Source organism: Bos indicus, chromosome 22 (assembly GCF_029378745.1).
Source record: "Bos indicus isolate NIAB-ARS_2022 breed Sahiwal x Tharparkar chromosome 22, NIAB-ARS_B.indTharparkar_mat_pri_1.0, whole genome shotgun sequence".
NCBI classification, from domain to species: Eukaryota; Metazoa; Chordata; class Mammalia; order Artiodactyla; family Bovidae; genus Bos; species Bos indicus.
This window is the reverse complement of record NC_091781.1, coordinates 56,243,911-56,264,160: the sequence shown is the minus strand read 5'-3', so window position 1 is coordinate 56,264,160 and position 20,250 is coordinate 56,243,911. Positions and strand designations below refer to the sequence as shown.

Here is a 20,250-nt window from a genome sequence, read left to right as displayed (position 1 = left end):
TTTTGGGCTCCAAAATCACTGTAGTTGGTGACTGGAGCCATGAAATTAAAAGACGCTTGCTCCTTGGAAGAAACACCATGACCAACCTAGACAGCATATTAAAAAGCAGAGACATTACTTGGCCAGCAAAAGTCCTTCTAGTAAAATCCATGGTTTTTCCAGTAGTCATGTATGGATGTGAAAGTTGGTCTATAAAGAAACCTGAATGCCGAAGAATTGATGCTTTTGAACCGTGGTGTTGGAGCAGACTCTTGAGAGTCCCCTGGACTCCAAGAAGATCCAACCAGTCCATCCTAAAGATCAGTCCTGAATATTCATTGGAAGGACTGATGTTGAAGCTGAAACTCCAATACTTTGGCCACCTGATGCAAAGAACTGACTCATTGGTAAAGACCCTGATGCTGGGAAAGATTGAAGGCAGGAGCAGGGGACGACAGAGGATGAGACGGTTGGATGACATCACCAACTCTATGGACACGAGTTTGAGCAAGCTCCGGGAGTTGGTGAAGGGCAGGGAAGCCTGGCGTACTGCAGCCCATGGGGTAGCTGAATCGGATGTGACTGAACTGAACTGAAATTCATCATATAAGGTTGCATTTGGGGGAATACTGATTTACTGGGGAGTTTTCCACAGCCTGACTTTCAAAATCTTCCTTCATGATCTTTTCAGCTTCATTGTGAAGCCTCTGTTTTAGCTTCTGGAACAGGGCCATTCCCCCTCTGTCTTTTCTTAGGCCTCTCTGTGTGAGGAAAGCATGCCTTCATCTCACAGTGAAGTCCTGAACATCCTTAAGGCTCCCTTTGGAAGTAGTTGCTCTCTTTGTACTCTGTACCAGTAATAGCTAATGCTCACTCTGTGCCAAGCGCTGGTTAAGAACTTCATATTTTTTTATCTCATCGTCACTTCACAACAACCCGCTGACATAGGTACTGTACTTATTTCCGTTTTACAAAGGAGGCAACTGAAGCACAGAGACGGTAAGTAATTTGTCAAGGTCACACAGTAAGTGATGGAGGTAGTTTTCTGGCTCACTCCAGAGCCAATGCTCTTAGCCACTAATTCATTATTCCCAGTGTTCCAGGGAACAGCAGGCTGAAATGCCTTTAGGAGTCAAGCAGGCAACAGAAGTAGGAGATGTTTATTTGTATCTTAAACACAAGGAATTGTCTGTTTTCGGTAAGGGTATTTCTCTTTTCTGTACTGCTCTTTTCTTAAAACATATAGCCTTTCTACTGTATCTTTCACTTCTACTTTTTAGAGATTTGAGTTAAAAAAATTTTAACTTATCTTTTAACTCTGTTATAAAAGTGCTCATAGCACAAGCTGCTGATAGCTAGCAACTGACCACTGGATTTGAGTTCTGGCTCTAACTGCATTGAGTGCATGCTCAGTCCACTCAGTAGCTGTGTATTTTCAAGCAGGTTAGTTAATTTTTTTTTACCTGTTTTCTCATGTGTGAAACAGATATAGGGTTGTTATGAAAATTAAGGAAGTTAACATGTGTAAAGCATTTAAACTGTACTTTGCACACATGTAAATAAATGTGCTTAATAAATATCAGTCACTGTTTTTAAAGTACTGAGAGCAGCCACAATTTGTTAAAATTGATAGTAACTCAGGAGAGTGGAAGGAGGGACAGCACAGACTCTAGAGTCAGACCTGAGTTCAAATTCTGGCCCTTTCACTGCTGACTGTGTGATGCTGGGCAAGATGCTTGACCTCTCTGAGCTGGGTGCCCTCAAGGGAAAGTGCAAGTGTTAGTCGCTCAGTTGTGTCCAGTTCTTTGCGACCCCGTGGACTGTAGCCCATCAGGCTCCTCCATCCATGGAATTCTCCAGATAAGAATACTGGGGTGGGTTGCCATTTCCTTCTCAACCAGGGATCTTCCCAACCCAGGGATCAAACCTGGGTGTCCCGAGTTGCAGGCAGATTCTTTTCCACTAGCGCCACCTGTAGTCGAGTAGTAATTCTTACCTCAAGAATTGTGAGGACGCCATAAAATAATGCATTTGAAGAGATGAACATGAGGTGTCTCTGTGGTAAATGCTCTTAAGTATTTACCAGAGTGTTTTGTTTGTGTGTTTTTGGCCACACCTTGAGGCTTGCGGGGTCTTAGTTCCCTCTGCTTAGTCCCTCAGTCGTGTCTGACTCTTTGCAACCCTTTGGACTGTAGTCTTCCAGGCTCCTCTGTCCGTGGGGTTTTCCAGGCAAGTATACTGGATACTGGAGTGGGGATTTTCCCAACCCAGGGATTGAATCTGTGTCTCCTGCATTGCAAGCGGATTCTTTACTGGCTGCGCTGGTTCCCTGCTTGCTGTTGTTCAGTCACTAAGTCGTGTCTGACTCTTGGAGATCCCATGGACTGCAGCACGCCAGGCTTCCCTGTCCTTTACTATCTTCTGGAAAAGTGAAAGTGAAGCACTCAGTTGTGTCCAACTCTTTGTGACCCCATGGACTGTAGCCTACCAAACTTCTCCACCCATGGGATTTTCCAGGCAAGAATACTGGAGTGGGTCGCCATTTCCTTCTCCAGGGGATCATCCCGACCCAGGGATCGAACCCTGGTCTCCTGCACCACAGGCAGACTCTTTACTGTCTGAGCCACCAGGGAAGCCCTCATTATCTTCTGGAGTTTATGCAAACTCATGTCCTTTGATTCGGTGATGCCATCCAACCATCTCATCCTCTGTTGCCCGCTTCTCCTCCTGCCCTTAATCTTTTCCTGATCAGGGGTCAAGCCCATGCCCTTGGCAATAAAATCTCTGTCTTAACACTGGTGGGCCGGGGAATTCCCCAGGGTGTCTAGTTTTGGTCCCTCACAGGTGCCCGGTTAATTTACCCCACGCCTAGCTTTTACAGTGGGCCATCACGGCAGTGCTGTCTGACACAGTCTTCCTAGGGTCACTGGAACTAATAAAGTCGCTGCCTGGAGGCATTTGAGAATCTTTGTCATATGGCTGCAGTCTCTTTTCTCTGGCCTTATCCCTTGCTCCCTGTCGCCCTGCACTGGCCACGTTTCAGTCAAATTAGGTTGTTTGCATGTTTGCTCTTCCCGCCGTCCCGTCTTTGCTTGGTTTTCTCTGCCTGAAATGCTGCGCTTGCCCAGTCTCCCCCTGCCTGTCTCTAAAGCCCTGCCTTTTTCACAAGTTGTGTTCTTTGTGAAGCTTTTTCTGATCCTCTTCAAATCAGAATACTCTGTCTTCCTGCTTGGAATCCCACAATATATGCTTTAATGTATCTCCTAAAGCCTTTATCACGGTCTTATTCTACACTCCATCCAATCTAAGAGGTCACTGTTTGTAAAATATTATTTTCTGTATGATTTAAGAGAGCAAAGTATGCTGCCAACTAAACTGACACATTATCAATTATAAGACGCATCCCAGCATCAGACATGTTCAAATATGAAAAAAAAGTGCGTGCTTTGGACTTGATGACACGTGGTTCTTTGTGAGTGTGTCTGAGCCTTGCCTTCCTACAGGGTGGTCATTTCATGACGGCAGGGAGGGACTGATTTTGCCATCTTGTAGCTGTTAGTTCTTAACATGGAAGAGGCACTTGGTAAACATCGGATTAATTGGAGGAAGTAATGATGTTTTAGTAAATGACCTGTGGATTTTCTGGCCCTCGCACATTTGTTTGTGTAGCCTTTATGGTTTCATGATGAGATAGTGCCCCCCACTGTTGACCCTTTGAATCGAGTCTGGCGTCTGGCTTCTGGACAAGTGGTAAGGGGGATACAACCCTAGCTGCCAAGTGAATTGCGATGGAAGGTGTGGTGATTGAATGGAATTTGCAACCGAACGCAATTCTTAGCTATTATTTTTCTTCCTCCTACACAAGCCGTGCTTTGTAATGGACATAACATTTGCTTTCCTGGCCGTTAGCCGGCCTCGTCATTTTGGCTGCTAATTGTCCCTTTGCCTTGTCTTGTCTCCTGTTTAGTGTATATGACCTCGCGTTCAAGCCCGATGGAACCCAGCTGATTGTGGCTGCGGGAAACAGATTACTGGTAGGATTTTGTCTGTTTCCTTTTTAAGTGCTTTTTTCCCCTCTCCCTCGTGTAAGTGCTCTGAAATTTGACCCGGTTTTTAAGATAAAAAAGGCAAGGGCGGAAAAACCAGTCATTACTTTTTAATAGGGAAGGAAATGGGCTATTTAAAACAGGTAGGTAAACTGTCTATCAGCTAGGAACCTGTGAACAATACCTCCTTTGGAGTCATTAATCTTTCACATTTTACTTTGAGACACCCGTGAACGAGTTGAAAAATAATTAATCAAAATGCCTTTGAAACGGAGCCATTTGTCAGTTCACATTTGTGTCGCCCTGAAAAATTCAAACAACAGGACTCAAGGGGCTCCCTCCATGAAAAGCCAGACAGCCTGACCCCAGTTTTAGGCACAGGCCCTTCCTAAAGAGTTCCATATGGATGTAGTCCTATTTTTCATATTCTCAAAGAATATAAGCTCCCACTGGAAGCTGTCCCAGTGTATAACAGTCGTTTTCAGAGAACACTTTATGTTTGACCTGAGAACCTTTGCCTGCTCGCCCCTTCCTCCTGCGTAAGTCCACTTCCTCTCGCTCTGTCGTCTCTAGATGTGCAGACGGCCTGCTTTCCACTGTCCGCGGGAAACCACATAATCTTAAAGCCCTGAGTCAGTTGTTCCACAGACTTCTTCTCCAGGGTAAACAGTCCAAATCCTTTTAGGTTTTTCCAGTAGGTTATCTTCTCCAACACGGATCCTTTCTGGAGGGTCTTGCCTTTATTTCCCAGACGGTGTGTTTTTTTCAGTCTCCACAAAATGTATGGATATCACACAGCTCTAAAATTCTACGTCCATGTTACAGCTGGGCTTTAGAACACTCCCTCCCACTTGCAGACCCCGAGCCCAGGTCTGTGACTCTCAGACTCTCGGGAGCAAGTGTGAAATGCCTCTCTGTGATGTCAGCAGTAGGGGCAGGGTTGCACTGGCGTTTCTTCCTGCTCACACTGGGCTGTTTGTGCTGGCTTTCTCTGGGAGGGTCTAGCTTGATTGGTCGCAGATCCAGATTCACGCAGGGGAGTGAATTTTGCAGGGAAGTTCCACGGACTGAACTTTTGTTTTCTTGAGCATTAATGGTACATTCCCAGCCACATAACATGCAGAATCGTGGCCTCTACTTCTTGGGTTCCCCAACTTTCACAGCCAGTCTGGTTTCTCTGTGTAGTTTCTGCTTGGTACAAACTGAGAATATTGACACATGTTTTGTTATGAAAATAAAAATAGCGGCAGTGACCTGCAGGAATTCTGACTCATGGATGCCACGTGGGTAACCTATAGTTTCGTCTCCTTTGCCAGGTTTATGACACATCTGATGGCACCTTGCTTCAGCCCCTAAAGGGACACAAGGACACGGTATACTGTGTGGCATATGCGAAGGATGGTAAGCGGCTGCTCGGCTTCAGTCTCTGTCACGGCCTCACAGCCGCTCGTCTCTCTCCTTGCCTGGGCCCACGTCGTTAGTGAGCTCAAGCACCACTTCCGGTTTCGGAAGACAGTCAGTCTCTTAGACTTCAGTCATTCAGCTTAATTCAGTCATTTAAGTATTTATTGAGGCCCGTCTGTGGGCCAAGTATTGTTCTAGCTGCTTGAGGTACTTCAGAGACCAAAACAAAGATCCCTGCCCTTGTGGGACTCATGTCTATGTTGTGGGAGGGGAAGGGGAGAGAGTATGAGGAAAGACATACAATGAATGTACTCAATAAGTAGATTAAACAGTACGCTGGAAGGTGGTGAGTGTTAGGAAGAAGAGAAGGGCACAATAAGAGGGCTTGAGAGTGCTGGGCGGGTCGGCGCTGGGTGCAGGATGGGGCAGGGGAGTCAGGATGGCTTGTCGAGATGGGGACCAGTAAGCAAAGATTGAAGGTGGGGAGCTAGGGAAGTAAGGACAGCCAGTACCAGGGGGAGGGGAGCTCCTCGTAGAGGGAACAGCCATTGCAGAGGTCCTCAGGTGGTCGTGCCTTCCTGGGGCTGGGACAGAGCATCGGTGGGAGCAGCAGGGCACGAGGGCAGAGAGGTAACAGGCGTGGGCTGGCTGGTTAACGTGCGCTGCCGCAGGATTTTGATCCTCACTGAAAATGGGGAACCGTTTCTCTGAGCAGAGGAGAAATCTGATCTGATTTCTGTTTTAAATACTGGGAACAGCCTGCAGGGGGTGAGGGTGGAGGCAGAAGGACAAGTGAAGAATTGTCATCTTGTCATCCGGGCAGATATTATCACACTGGTGATGGCGGCTCAGATCCCTGTAGAAGCAGAGCAGGTCGTGAGGAGTGGATAGAGCTGGGAGGCAGAAGCAGTAGGATTGGCTGACAGTTGCATGTGGGGTGTGAAGGAAGGAGTCGGGGTGACTCCCGGGTTTTTGACCTGAGGGACTAAAAGGATGGAGTTGCCCTCCACTGAGATGAGGAAGGCTGCAACTTACCGTGAAAGGTCAGGAGCTCAGTTTCGGACACACTGAATTTGGAGACAGTTGATGCTGTAGGGAGGAGAGTGGGAAATGCCAGAGCAGTGTGGTTGAGTGAGAGGAGGGGAGGAGATCCAGGGCAGAGATGGGCATGGCGGGAAGCTGGGGGGTGTCCCTGCAGGTCCTGGCAACGGAATTCTGTCCCATCCTTTCAGTGAAGCAGGGAGCAGCAACACCTGAGAGTGAGGATGGGGAAGGAGGTGTCTGAGAGTTGAGGGCAAAGGAAGAAAGTCAGTCACCACCTGCCCAAGGGGCTGAGTAAATGGCCCCAGGAGGTGTCGTGAGACCCCAGCTACCTGAAAGGCCCACCTGAAGCTGGTGATCATGGATTGAAAGTGAACTCAGCGGTGTGATGATGTCTTTTTCTCCTTCACTTAGAGCTGCATAGATACGGAAGGGGCAGAGCAATTGGAGACGGGATTTAACCACAGTGGTAGGTTTACAGGCTCCTCTTAAAGATGAAGTTCGAGGGCAGGGGCAGGGGATGTATGCAAACGAGTGATTATCTACATTGACCTTGAACTGTTGCTGAGTCATGAGGGGAGAGAGGACCCCAAGGCTGAGGGGCAGTGGAGAGGGAGGTTCTAGTGGAGTTGAAAGGTCATTGGAGTTAGGGCACCAGGTGGCGTGAGGAAGAAGAGAGATGGTTGTCACACCAGCTGCATGAAACTGATGTTGAGAGTTAAAGTAAATCCATGCTTCCCATAGCTGAGTGTCTGTGGGAGGAACATGGGCTTTGGGATAAGACAGTTCCAACCCCAAAAGCTCTGTGAGTCGGAGGTGGTGGTTGACTCTGAGTCTCGACTTCCTCCTGTGTCATGTGGCCCTAGGATTAGAGATGGGCCTCTGTGACCACTGCTGGGAAGGTGCCAGACCAGGGGCACAGGGTGCGGATGGACCACGGAGATCACTCAGGCTCCAGGGTTTTCACTTCCTTTAGATGACGGGCCCCTTTGAGAATCTGATGAAAGCTACAGACCCCTCTCAGAAATGCATCCGCTGCGTGTGTACGTGCAATTCCACGCACCCAGTGTTAGCCTGACCTAGTCCATTCTCTTCACCTTAGACCTCCACAGTGGCCGAGAGAAGTCACGCGAGTTTCTGTCACGTGACAGCAAGTCAGTGGCAGAGACGGTGCTGGTTCTTGCCTGATAGTCAGGTGTGCTGTCCCATGTCGTCCTGTTTTTTTTATGTGCCTATTCGAGTTCAAGTTCTCAGTAACACCTGTGAGGTCTCAGAATTCATAAGTCTAGGGCCTCTGGCCTGCGGCACCGTGACGGCCCTTGGGGCTGTCAGAGCAAGCTCTGCGGTCAGGGGCGTTTCTCAAAGTCCTGCCACACTGTCATCTCACTTGGCCTCCCAGTAGCCTCTGCAGTGGGTAGGGAAGGGGTGAGAAAATAGGCTTGGAGCCCATTCCAGTGTTCTTGCCTGGAGAAGCCCGTGGACAGAGGAGCCTGGCAGGCTCCACAGGATCACAGAGAGTCAGACACGACTGAAGCGACTTAGCATGTTACAGCAGACTTGGCAGAGCAGGCCTGACGTGGGTCCTCTGACTGCAGAGCCCGCATTCTTCCCAGTGCCTTATGCCGCCCCTCGTAACACCCGAGTAGTGATGACAAAGTCCCTCCCCACTGGATCTAGAAGTAAGGATACACCGAATTATGGTTTTGCTGTTTAAAACATGATGACTTTGCTTGTTTCTGATTTCTCCCTTAAGTTTACTAAATAATAAGCAGCCATGACACAGAGGTGTGTAAGAACTAGTTTTTTTCCTTCAAGGAAAGCGATACAAGACGATGTGAGGAGATAATAGTGATAATGGTAGCTGATCTTGTTCAGCGTCGATCCCAGGCCAGCTCAGTTCGGTTCAGTCAATCAGTCGTGTCCGACTCGTTTCGACCCCATGAATCGCAGCACGCCAGGCCTCCCTGTCCATCACCAACTCCCGGAGTTCACTCAGACTCATGTCCATCGAGTCGGTGATGCCATCCAGCCATCTCATCCTCTGTCGTCCCCTTTTCCTCCTGCCCTCAATCCCTCCCAGCATCAGGGTCTTTTCCAATGAGTCAACTTTTCACATGAGGTGGCCAAAGTACTGGAGCTTCAGCTTCAGCATCAGTCCTTCCAAAGAAATCCCAGGGCTGATCTCCTTCGGAATGGACTGGTTGGATCTCCTTGCAGTCCAAGGGACTCTCAAGAGTCTTTTCCAACACCACAGTTCAAAAGCATCAATTCTTCAGTGCTCAGCTTTCTTCATAGTCAAACTCTCACATCCATACATGACCACTGGAAAAACCATAGCCTTGACTAGACGAACCTTTGTTGGCAAAGTAATGTCTCTGCTTTTGAATATGCTATCTAGGTTGGTCATAACTTTCCTTCCAAGGAGTAAGCGTCTTTTAATTTCATGGCTACAGTCACCATCTGCAGGAATTTTGGAGCCCAAAAAAATAAAGTCTGACACTGTTTCCACTGTTTCCCCATCTATTTCCCATGAAGTGGTGGGACCAGATGCCATGATCTTTGTTTTCTGAATGTTGGGTTTTAAGCCAACTTTTTCACTCTCCTCTTTCACTTTCATCAAGAGGCTTTTTAGTTCCTCTTCACTTTCTGCCGTAAGGGTGGTGTCATCTGCATATCTGAGGTTATTGGTATTTCTCCCGGCAATCTTGATTCCCGCTTGTGCTTCTTCCAGCCCAGAATTTCTCATGATGTACTCTGCATATAAGTTAAACAAGCAGGGTGACAATATACAGCCTTGATGTACTCCTTTTCCTATTTGGAACCAGTCTGTTGTTCCATGTCCAGTTCTAACTGTTGCTTCCTGACCTGCATACAGATTTCTCAAGACGCAGGTCAGGTGGTCTGGTATTTCCATCTCTTTCAGAAGGCCAGTCCTAAGCACTGTAATCTCATTGCGTCCTCACAACAGCCGAGAGGTAAACACTGTTGTTGCTTCCGCTTTTCCGATGAGGAAACGAGGGCCTGGGGATGCTCAGTGGCTCCTGGCGCTCCCGCAGCTGGCGGGTGACGTCACGGGGAATTCCCGCTCAGACTGAGCCTGGAGCCCACTCTCTCCCTGCCCTGCTGCCTGCCGGGGTAGGGGAGCAGTGACAGGAAGAAGAAACAAGAGCAGCTCTTCTGGCTTAGTGTTTGCAGCGGTGCCACCCAGCCAAAGCAGTGTGAGAATGAAAGCCTAACCTGGCCTCATTTGCTTGAAGCCTTTCCTTGGGACAGAGAGCTGGGTCTTAATGTGGCCCCGAAGCCCCAAGAGATCCCGCCACCACCCACCTCGCCCTTTGCCAGTGATGTTCCAGGCTGGCTGCTCTCAGCCCTCCAGATGTGCACTGTTTTCCTGCCTCAGGGCCTTTGCACATCTGTTCGACCCATGTGGATGGGCCTTTCTGCTCTCTTTGCACCTGGCTAAGCTTGGCTCAACCTTCAGGTCTTTTTTCTTTGTTTTTCCTAATAATTCTGTTTATTTATTTTTGCCTTTGTTGCCCTGTAGGCTTAGTTGTGCTGTGGCATGTGAGATCTTCCCAGATCAGGGATTGAACCCGTGTCTCCTGCATTGCAGGCAGATTCTTATTCAGTGAACCATCAGGGAAGCCCTCAGCCTTCAGGTCTTAATGAATGATCCCGTTCTCAGAGAAACCTCCATCACCGAAATGAGGTCCGCATGTATTCTCTTTCATAGAGCTGCTTTTTTTTTCTCTCCACATTGTGTTTGAATTGGATTAATTTAATTTAATGCCTGCTTTACCCACCAGACAAACTCTGTGAAGGTAGGGATCACATATGCTTTAATCATGACTTAATCCTGAACATAGGACGTGATGCTGGCTTGCAACAGGCCCTCCATACATCTCCATGAGTTTCAGACAAAACTGGAAATGAGCTCAAATTTCCTGACTCCAAAGTGCTGCCACCCAGCACTGATAAGAAGGGTTGCAGAAGCAACTGATACTTCCTAGGGACCTGAAAGAAGCAGCTTTCTAAGAAATACTGTTTGCAAAATGCCGGCCTAAAGACAAGTGAAATTTATTTTCTTTTTAAAAACACTTTCAGGCAAACGCTTTGCTTCTGGATCAGCTGACAAAAGTGTAATAATCTGGACGTCAAAACTGGAAGGCATTCTGAAGTACACGTGAGTGATCGTTTATGCGCACGGTATTATTAGTTGGCCTCTCACTGAGGGACTGAGCACAAGCCCCTTAGAAAAGAAGTCAGGAAGGACTTTTTTCCGTGTGACTGAAGTTCAGTTGTAGGGCTGTGTGCTGAGAAGGTCAGGGAGTGAGTGAGTGAGGGAGCAGTCTGGAGCTCTGCTGGCTCGGCCGGCGCTGGCTGGTGTTTGTGTGTAGCTCAGTTTAGTTTGTCTGATGTCACACGTTCTACCCCACCCCGACCCCCCTCCAGTGTCCCCACCTCCAAGAGCCTCACATCCACCCGGGGTGGCCAGCCCGAAACCTGGGCTCCGTGTGCTCCAGGCCCCTCTCCGTGCCAAGGCTCTGCTCATCCCCCGCAGGTCTCAGACGTGGCTTCTTCTGAGAAGCCTCCCTGCCCCTTTAGCCTCGGTCGGGTCTCCTTCATGGCGTTTCTCACAGCTGTACTTTTATTTTGGGGGTGCTGTGTGGCATGCGGGATCTTAGTTCCCCAACCAGGGATCCAACCCGTGCCCCCTGCAGTGGAAGCGTGGAGTCCTAACCACTGTACCGCCAGGGAAGTCCCTTATGGCTGTAGTTTTACATTCACTCTGATGGCTGATAGATTCCTCCCTTCATCCTGGAAGCTCCGTGGGGGCAGACACTGCCTGTGTTTTGCTCACCGTGTGTCTCTGGTGCCTGGCGCCTTGCCCGGCCCATTGTAGGTACTCAACAAATGATGGTTTTCTTTTGAACTGTGGTGAAATACACATAGCATGCAATTTGCCATCCTGAGCATTTTTAAGTGTGCAGGCCAGTAGTACATCCATGTTGCTGTGCAGCGAGCCTCCGGGCCTCTCTTCATCTCGCAAAACTGAAACTCCTCACCTAAAAACAACCACCTCCAGCCCCCTCCCCAGCCCTAGGCACCACAGTTCTACTCTCTATGAATTTGACTTCTCTGGGTGCCTCATATACGTGGAGTCCTACAGTACTTGTTCCTTTGTGACTGGTTCATTTCACTGAGCATAACGTCCTCAGGGTTTATCTGTGTTGTAGCATGTGTCAGAATTCCCGTACGTTTTAATGCTGAATGACATCCTAGTGTATCTACAGACCATATTTTGTTTATCCATTCATCTGTTGCTGATGGGCCTTTGGGTTGCTTCCACCTCTTTGCTGGTTGGAATGATGCTGCTGTGAACACGTGTGTACAGATCAACATTTGCATGAATGAATAAATGAATGAAGGAGGTCACAAGTGAAGTGTGGCTCACACGTGGGGTAAACCTGAAGCTGAGGTGCCACACGTGGGACGCGACTCCCTCAGCCTTCACGGTCGTCTCAGATGTTTCCAGGTCTTGGTCTATAATAGTGTCTTCGTTGTACCTCCCTCCTGTGCGAATGAATGTATTTCCAGGCCTCCACAAAGCATAAGAGGAATGGCCATTAATACGGCGCTTCCAGTGCGCCTGTCTGGGTGCTTTCCATCATCCTCTTACCAGCTGCCACATCAGAGCTGTGCAGTGCGTTTATCTTGGAGGAGGTGGCCAGTCTGGTGGGTGGGTAACATGTAGAGAGGAAAATGGTGGCTGAGAGGCAAGCCAGGAGGCGGGCGTTCACCCCTGTGCTTTTCACTGGTCACTTGCAGCAGAGCTCATGGTGCGGATTAGAGAGGCTGTCTGTGGGCCCGTCATTGCAGGCTTCTGCTGGAGCCACTGAAGTGTTTGTGGTCTGCCGTGTAATCATCTCCAGTTGTTTACTTCCCAGGCACAATGACTCCATCCAGTGTGTCTCCTACAACCCCATCACCCACCAGCTGGCATCCTGTTCCTCCAGCGACATCGGTAGGTTTGGGTTCCCAGCGTCTCGTCCTGGAATGACTGGAAATTGGCAAAAAGTGCTGAAATCCATCCAGAATGTGGTGACGAGTCAGTGCGCCTTCTTCTCCCTTCACTGGCTGAGGGGAGGCTGAGAATTGTCCTTTAAATTGTGTAGGAACCAAGGGAGTGAATGAGGCCATTGAGTCTGGTCAGAAATGGGTGGGTAAGACGGCGATTTGGGAGAAGGCCCTGGGAAGGGAGGTGGGGAGAGGAACGGGAGAGCCCCGGCGTGACTGGCGTTGCTGCCTCTGAGAGGGGACAGTCCCGTTGTCCCCACCTCCGTGTCCCCCAGCACCCGTGTGCAGCGTATCCCCTTTACTCATTCTGTGGTTGTGGCTGTCCTCCCCAAGGAGCACACCCGCCCCACACACGCACTGGTGGGATCCCGGCACAGAGCGGAGGCCAGGAGAGTGGGTGGAGGCCTGCAGGCTCCCTGTTCAAGGTCCAGACTGGCTTTCACTTCATTGGTTCTGTTTTCCTTGCTGGGAGATAGTGGGTACGCAGAGCAGAACTCGAGATCTGACTCCTCTGTTTTCCTCCCCGGCCTAAAGTGAACGCGTTCCTTCTGTCCACTGATAGCGTTCAGAGGTTCAAAACAGAGGATGTGATTGAAAGCATGTTGTGTACATAAAAGGGGAAGGGACTGTCAGTGATGAAAAATTTAGCATTTTCTCCATGTGAGGCACTGGTCTGGGTGCTTACTTTTGGAGTGAAAAAGACAAAGTAGAAATGCTGCCCTCAAAGAGCTTGTGGCCGGGGGCAGGTAGGGAGGTCGAATTTGTAAAAGTGCTCTGAGAAGTAATGATTTTGTTGAGCGTTTGTGATGTGGTGGGCGCTGTGTGTGTGTGTGTGTGTGTGTGTGTGTGTGTGTGCGCGCGCGCGTGCTCAGTCACTAAGTCATGTCTGACTCTCTGCCACCGCATGGACTGTAGCCCGCCAGGCTCCTCTGTCCATGGGATTGTCCAGGCAAGAAAACGGAAGTGGGTTGCCTTTTCCTCCTCCAGGGGATCTTCCTGACCCAGGGATCAAACCTGTATCTCTTACATCTCCAGCATTGGCAGGCAGATTCTTTACTACCAAGCCTCCAGGAAATGCTGGTAGGCACTGTGCCAAGGGTTGAATGAATTCCTGGGTGAGCTCTGTGACAACCGTGGAGGTCAGGTAGCAGTCTCAGCCTTGCTGTGCCAATGAAACAGAACTGGGGCTCAGAGTGGTCCAGTGATGTGCCTGAGGTCGCCCCACGGGTAAGGGATGGACCCAGGCCACGCGATTGCATCGAGTGCCTGCTCTGGACAGCACTCCCAAGAGGCCCCTGAGGGTGCGGTGGAGGGGAGACGGCTCGAGCACAGGCGGAAATGCTGGAGGAGGCCTTCCAGTGCCAGAGACGGGGGAGGCAAATTGTTGGATGTTGCATCTTGCTCTGCAAATGTATTTCTGCCCTAGATTTTCCTTCTTGGCCATGCTTCGTGGCCCAGACCCAGAGCAGAATTTGGTGTTGTTGCCCAGACATAGACCTGTTGTGCAGCACTGCGTCAGTGGCAGGAGGGAGCAAGTCAAAGGCGACCAGTATGCTGGGGACAGGGCATGGCCCAGAAAGGCTGGGGAGTGGAGGCTGGATTTTCAGGAGGCATCTTTCATTACTTTGACCACTAAGTTGTATCCTGGTTATAGTGTAATAATTATGAAAGTTGCATTCCTTTGAGTTAAACCCCTGAAAGGTTGGCTAGAAATTCACCAATGTATCTTCCTCTCCTTTTTTCTTTTGAAGTAGTTATAGATTCACAATAAGCTGCAGTAGTTATAGATTCACAGAGAGTTGCAGAGATAGTAGAGAGGTCTCAGGTACCCTTCCTCCTCTCTCCCCGGTGGATACGCCTCACGTAACTGTCGCACACGATCACGACCAGGAGACTGGCCTGGCACAGTGCGTGTGTATAGCTGTGTTGTGTCGTCACCTGCGTTGATGACCATCGCTGCAGATACTCCTTTATCATCACCTCCCCCACCTCCTGGGGGCTTCCCAGGTGGCGCTCGTGGTAAAGAACCCGCCTGCCAATGCAGGAGACGTAGGAGACTCCAGTTCAGTCCCTGGGGTAGGCAGATCCCCTGGAGGAGGAAATGGCACTCCTGTATTCTTGCCTGGAAAATTCCATGGATAGAGGAGCCTGGTGGGCTGCAATCCAGGGGGTCGCAGAGAGTCGAACATAACTGAGTGACTAACACTTTCTTTCCCCCATCTCCTATTATAGCTAACTCCTTGTGCCTGGTAACCATTACTCTGTTCTCCATCTCTATATAAGATGGGCTCATACAGCATATGACCTTTTGAGACTGACTTTTTAAACTCCGCATGAAACCCTGGAGATCCATATGAGTTGTAGCGTGTGTCAATAGCTTGTTCCTCTTTGTTGCTGAGTAATATTCCAACCACTGATGCAATGGACATGAACTTGGGCAAAGTTTGGGAGATGGTGAGGGACAGGGAGGCCTGGCCTGCTGGAGTCTGTGGGGTCACAAAGAATCGGACACGACTTAGTGACTGAACAACAACAATAGTCCAACCAGTCTCTCTCATATTATTTTGCATTGAAGGCTTATGGTCTCCTGAGCAGAAGTCTGTCTCTAAGCACAAATCCAGCAGCAAGATAACCTGCTGCAGGTAAGTTAAGGGGCAGCTCTGAGGGTGGTTTTCTGTCCCCCTGCTCTTCAAACAGACTCAGAATGTGGTTAGTTCACACAGTAGAGAAGGGCGTATGCTTCCTAGTTGGTCTGGCCCCCATGTTTCCTCTTTTCTTCTCTCGTGGTCTCTTTGATGGGAAGAACCCATGTCTTTGATCGTGGAGCGAAAGGGCACTGCAGGTGGCTTTTGGGCAGCTGTCTAGCAGCCCGCGTCCCAGCCTCAGGCTGCGCTCGGGGCAGACTCGGGATGTGAAGCCGGCCTTGTCCAGGTGGCACAGCTGGAGGAAGCACAGGCTTTGATGTTAGATCTGGGTTCAGATCCAGGTTCAGCAGCTCTGACAGGCTCTGTGACCTCAGGAGGTTCCTAGTGTGACAAATGGGGATTAAGATGCTAAAAAGAAAAGAAACTATACTAAAAAGAAATCTGATGTTTGCAGTAACATGTAATACTTCAATATATGGAGTCATTCACTCACAGTTTTAATTTTAAGCTACAATAAGTGCTTTTTCCAAGCATCAGAATATTCTCATTTTAGAACAGAGTGGAGGCTTTTAATGAAGGAAAAGAATCAATTGTTTGTAAAACATAGAAAAATGACAAATATATTTCCATTTTGTATGTAGGGAAAAAAAAAAGATGCTGTCTTGATGGGGCTGTTGTGAAATGCACACAAGGTAGTGAGTTGAAAGCAAGCAGCTCCTGCAGATGGTAGACGCTCTCAAAGGGTGGCTGTGCTTGCCGAGCAGCTTCTCAGCGCAGCCTCCCTTTCGTTCAGCAGCTGGTAGGCACCTGCTCGGGAGACTGGCAGTGACCGAGATGCAGGTCCTGTGCTCAGGGGGCTCTGGGGGTGGGAGGAGGCTGACATGGAGAGCAGGGAGTAGGGCGGCCCTGCCAGTGGTGCAAGCAGAGCTCAGAGCCCTTGTGGCGCTGCCAATAGAGACCGTGGGTGCCGAGAGGAAGGTGTACCCCCCTTCACGTCTCGCCCTCCACTCCGGGAAGCAGTGGGACCCCCAGTGTAGCCCTGTGATTTTTGCATCAGGGCCCAGGTGCGCGTGGCCGTTGCTGCCTCATCAGGCCATCTGAAGCAGGGCCCCACCCTCACAGCGTTTACCTGCTGTGTTCCCTTTCCCCTCCCCACGCCCTCTGGCGGTTGTCTGAACAGCTGGACAAATGACGGGCAGTACCTGGCTCTGGGGATGTTCAACGGGGTCGTCAGCATCCGCAACAAGAACGGCGAGGAGAAGGTGAAGATCGAGCGGCCGGGGGGCTCCCTCTCCCCTATCTGGTCCATCAGCTGGAACCCATCCAGGTGACTGCACCGCCGCCCTCCTCCACTCCTCCTCTGTCAGGAGCTCTAGGAAGCCCTTCCTCAGGTGCTGGGTTCTTTCTGTCCTCACGAAGGCTCCCTGATTCAAGGCTTCTCACCCCATGTGACTGATCCGTTTTGGAACCTGTTCCCGTTTCAATGGAATTTTTAAAGAGCCCATCTTGAGTTTTGGAATGCATCCCAGAAATGTAGCTGAGCAGATGAGCCATCTAGGCCAGCCCAGAGTGTGTGTGTGTGTGTGTGTGTGTGTGTGCGTGCGTGTATGTGTGCGCACGCGCGTGTGTGTGTGTATGTGCGTGTGTGACAGAGAGAGTGTGTATGCATGTGACATAGGAGAGCCACTTCCTTATGAATCAGTAGCTCACCTCTGTGCCGTGGCTTTATTTTGGTCTTTTCCCCTTTTCAGTTCTTCCCTCCAAGTCTGAACAGAATATAGGCTTTTTCATGAGCCCTTTTTGCTTTTCACGAGCCTTTTTTGCTGCCCTTGGCCCCCAAAACATCAGTATTAAGTATAAATATTCCCAAAGCCTATAGTTCCACAAACAATTGGCATCTACCTTCTCCAGCCTTACGCACATTTTCTTTACTGTGCTGATGTGACTTTGATGGGGCGCTAATAGCTTTAGATCTCCTTGTGTAATCCTGTAACATTATTAAGCCACCACCATTCCCCATAGAGTCCTCTGAAGGTAAAGGACTTAATTGTTTACCAACCCAATGTCATTTTAAAGGTGGGACCTACTTGATTTAGAAGTCTGTTTAATCTCACGGCCTTTCTGACATCAGATGATTACGCTTCTTCTTGAATACTTTGGTCCATCCCAGGGCTGTGGCATGCATGTCTGATGCCTTCAGAGCCCATTAGCCTACCCCAGAGTTCCTGCTGTTTGCTTTTTGCGGCCACAGATGATTCTGTGGCTTCGGGGGCCCATTTTTAATTCATGAGATGCAGGATGCCTGGTCTGCCTGGTTGCTGTCCTCTTCCGGGCAAGGGGCAGGGGCTCCTTGACAGGTCTTGAAATTAATAACCCTAGTGCAGTTGTAGGCAATGCGACTGAACAACCCCTTACCGTCTGCAGCCGATGGGAGAATTTCTGGATGAACATAGAGATCGAGGATTCCGAGGAAGCCATTGTCAGCAGATACTTTCAGGATATCCCTTCCACTCTGAAGTCCGCAGTGTACAGTAGTCAGGGTAGTGAGGCAGAGGAGGACGAGCCCGAGGAAGAGGACAACGGTGCCGGGGACGACAGCCTGTGAGTGTGTCCCGGGGGCCGGAGCCCTCCCCGCAGGGCCCGCCCGCCTGGACCTGCCGGGCAGCACTGCCCTGGCGCTGCCCCCCAAAGACCAAGGGTGTTGCTGCTGCAGGCTCCTCCCCCCTGGGGGAGCGCCCTGAAGCTTGTGTGTGGGTTATAAGACTCTTCTAGAGAAACTCTGGAAAACACTGAAGAGTCCAAAGGAGAAAGTTCAACTTTTCTGAAAGACCCCATCCCCAGAGGAAACCACTGTTCGCATCTTAAGTGTATTTCCCCCAGTCTTGTAGTGCGTTCGAACAATGAACCAAACCATATGCTACTCCCTTTTGTCCACTTAGCATCGTAGAGTGAACTCGTTACAGTGGCATCTAGGGGTCCTTTGAAAAACATGACGTCGAGCGCCTGCCTGTGTGCCCTGGCCTGGCCGCAGCGTAGTTCATCAGACACCTCCCCTCTTACCGGACTCCTCTCTCAGCTTGCTCCCACACCGCACTTCACCTTGCATCTGCTAGGACATGTATCAGAGAGGAGCTTCCCCCGTCTTAGCCACAGTCCTCATGTCAAATCCTCGCTGTCCAGTCATCCTTCCTTCTCTTCAGCCCAGATTACCTGTAGGGAAGCCATTGCAGGCTGCGGTGTGAGAGCAGGACATTCTGATTGACAAGTCCTAAGCTAGATCACTTCATCCAAACTGTTCTGTGGTGCCTGGGCTTCCTTGGGAAAAGAAGGCGGGAGGTGGGGGACCAGGAGGGGAGGAGAGGGTGGGCTTCACGTCCCAACCTGTGTTCAGCCAGAGCGGACCCTTTAGTTACTAATACAAGCTTTTGTTTTGGTAAAGAGTCCCACTGCCCAGGATTTGGGGGGGGTGGGTAAAAGGGGGAGAAAGAAGGTTGGAAACCAGCCATCCAGCTCATGGAGGCTGAGCCTGACCCAGAGCTGTACGAGGTCTCCCCAAGAGGGCTCGCCGTGGCCTGGGCCCCTGGGTCGTGTTTGGATCAGTGCCATTCACACAGAGTTCACCTGTGGGTCCCTCCGCCCCTCTCCGTTGTCTTTGTCCCCTTGGCTGTCGACTAGAGCCTGCGTGGGTTGCCATCTTGTCACCCTTGCCCGGGTTTTGCTCACAGGGCTGCACCATGCTTTGCCTGAGTGTCTCATGGTGCTGTCAGATGACCCCAAGGCCCTGGGCTCAAAACGCCGGAGTTAATGAAGAGGAGGCAATGTTAGGTGGGTTCAGGCCAGCACCCGAGGGCTGGGAACCTCTCTCTCTTGAACTCGACTCCTGAGTAGCCTGATCCTCAGCCTTGGCTGCGGAGGTTTCTCCTGTGTGGCTCCTGCAGCTGCAATTCCAGGACGCTGATGCTGATGGCAGTCGGTTTCAGAGACGGGCTGGTCGTAGCGAACCGCCGTTCTTTCCTGTTAGATCCAATCAGAAACCATTCCACCTGCGTGTGAACCCCAACTGCGGGGGAACCAAGCTTTGGGTGTTAGTTTCCTCTTGAGGAAGAGCAAGCAAGGTTCCCCTCTGTCCATTAAAAAAAAAAAATCAGACAATCCATGCCTTCCCACCGCTGAAGACTCTGCTCTCTGTCTCTCTGCTCCTCCCCACCTTGTACAGTGTGTAAGAGAAAGCGCTCTCGGATCTCCAACCTCGCTGTCTTAGCTCTGCTCCCAGGAAGCTATGAAACAAGGGGTCTCACCTCTTCATGGTGGCTGTGTCCCTGCACCATGAGCACCCGCGTGGTGGGGCATCCTGTTGAGATACAGATCCCGGGAGGGCTGACCTCACCTTCCCCTTCCCACTGGACCGGTTGATGGGTAGGCCCACGTCACAGCCCTCTGGCCCCTGTCCTCCCGTCCGGCACTTGGCAATCTGACCGCCTGACCTGGGCTTTCTCTTTCCTGTTGTTTGTTAAACCCTTCGGGCCACACTCACCAGCAGGCCTTGGCCCCACGTAACCTCTTTTGTCTTCTGTTGATTAGAGAGGAACGCAATGACATCCTGGCTGTAGCTGACTGGGGACAGAAGCTTTCCTTCTACCAGCTGAGTGGAAAACAGGTATGCGGGTCTGTGCCGGCCCGGTGGGAGGCACCGGTTTGGTCATGCCTGTTAGTTTTCGTCTGTTTTCATGTTTGGAGACTGCATTATTAATGATTGTTTGTCATTTGTGTTAGCTCCTGTTTATCGAGCATTTACTGTGACACCAGGTTCTGTGCTGAGTGCTATCATTCTTTATCTCTTTTAATTCTTGTAAAACTTTGAGAAGTAGGTACTCTGCCAATCAACTTTTTACATTTTTGGGGCCACAGTGAGGGCGTGCGGAACTTCTCTACTAGGGATAAAATCCGTGCCCTCAGCAGGGGAAGTGCGGAGTCTGAACCGCTGGACCTCCAGGAAAGTCTGATGATCTGCTTTTTAGATAGGAGTAGACAAGTCTCAGGGCAGTGGAATAAATATT

At 50.1% G+C, this 20,250-nt stretch overlaps 1 protein-coding gene across 4 annotated transcripts in view; it reads left to right on the top strand.

Annotated features, from left to right (window-relative positions):
- The window catches only part of IFT122 (intraflagellar transport 122), a 68,960-nt gene that overhangs the window by 2,858 nt on the left and 45,852 nt on the right, over positions 1-20,250 (top strand). For 2 of the 4 annotated variants that reach the window (XM_070776898.1, XM_070776897.1), the window contains exons 2-9: positions 3,947-4,013; positions 5,342-5,426; positions 10,575-10,653; positions 12,419-12,495; positions 15,124-15,190; positions 16,374-16,520; positions 17,618-17,794; positions 19,775-19,850. In XM_070776898.1, coding sequence (XP_070632999.1) covers positions 3,947-4,013; positions 5,342-5,426; positions 10,575-10,653; positions 12,419-12,495; positions 15,124-15,190; positions 16,374-16,520; positions 17,618-17,794; positions 19,775-19,850 — 775 coding nt within the window. The remainder of the gene's footprint in view (positions 1-3,946; positions 4,014-5,341; positions 5,427-10,574; positions 10,654-12,418; positions 12,496-15,123; positions 15,191-16,373; positions 16,521-17,617; positions 17,795-19,774; positions 19,851-20,250) is intronic. The other 2 variants (XM_070776900.1, XM_070776899.1) reach the window with 1 other exon arrangement.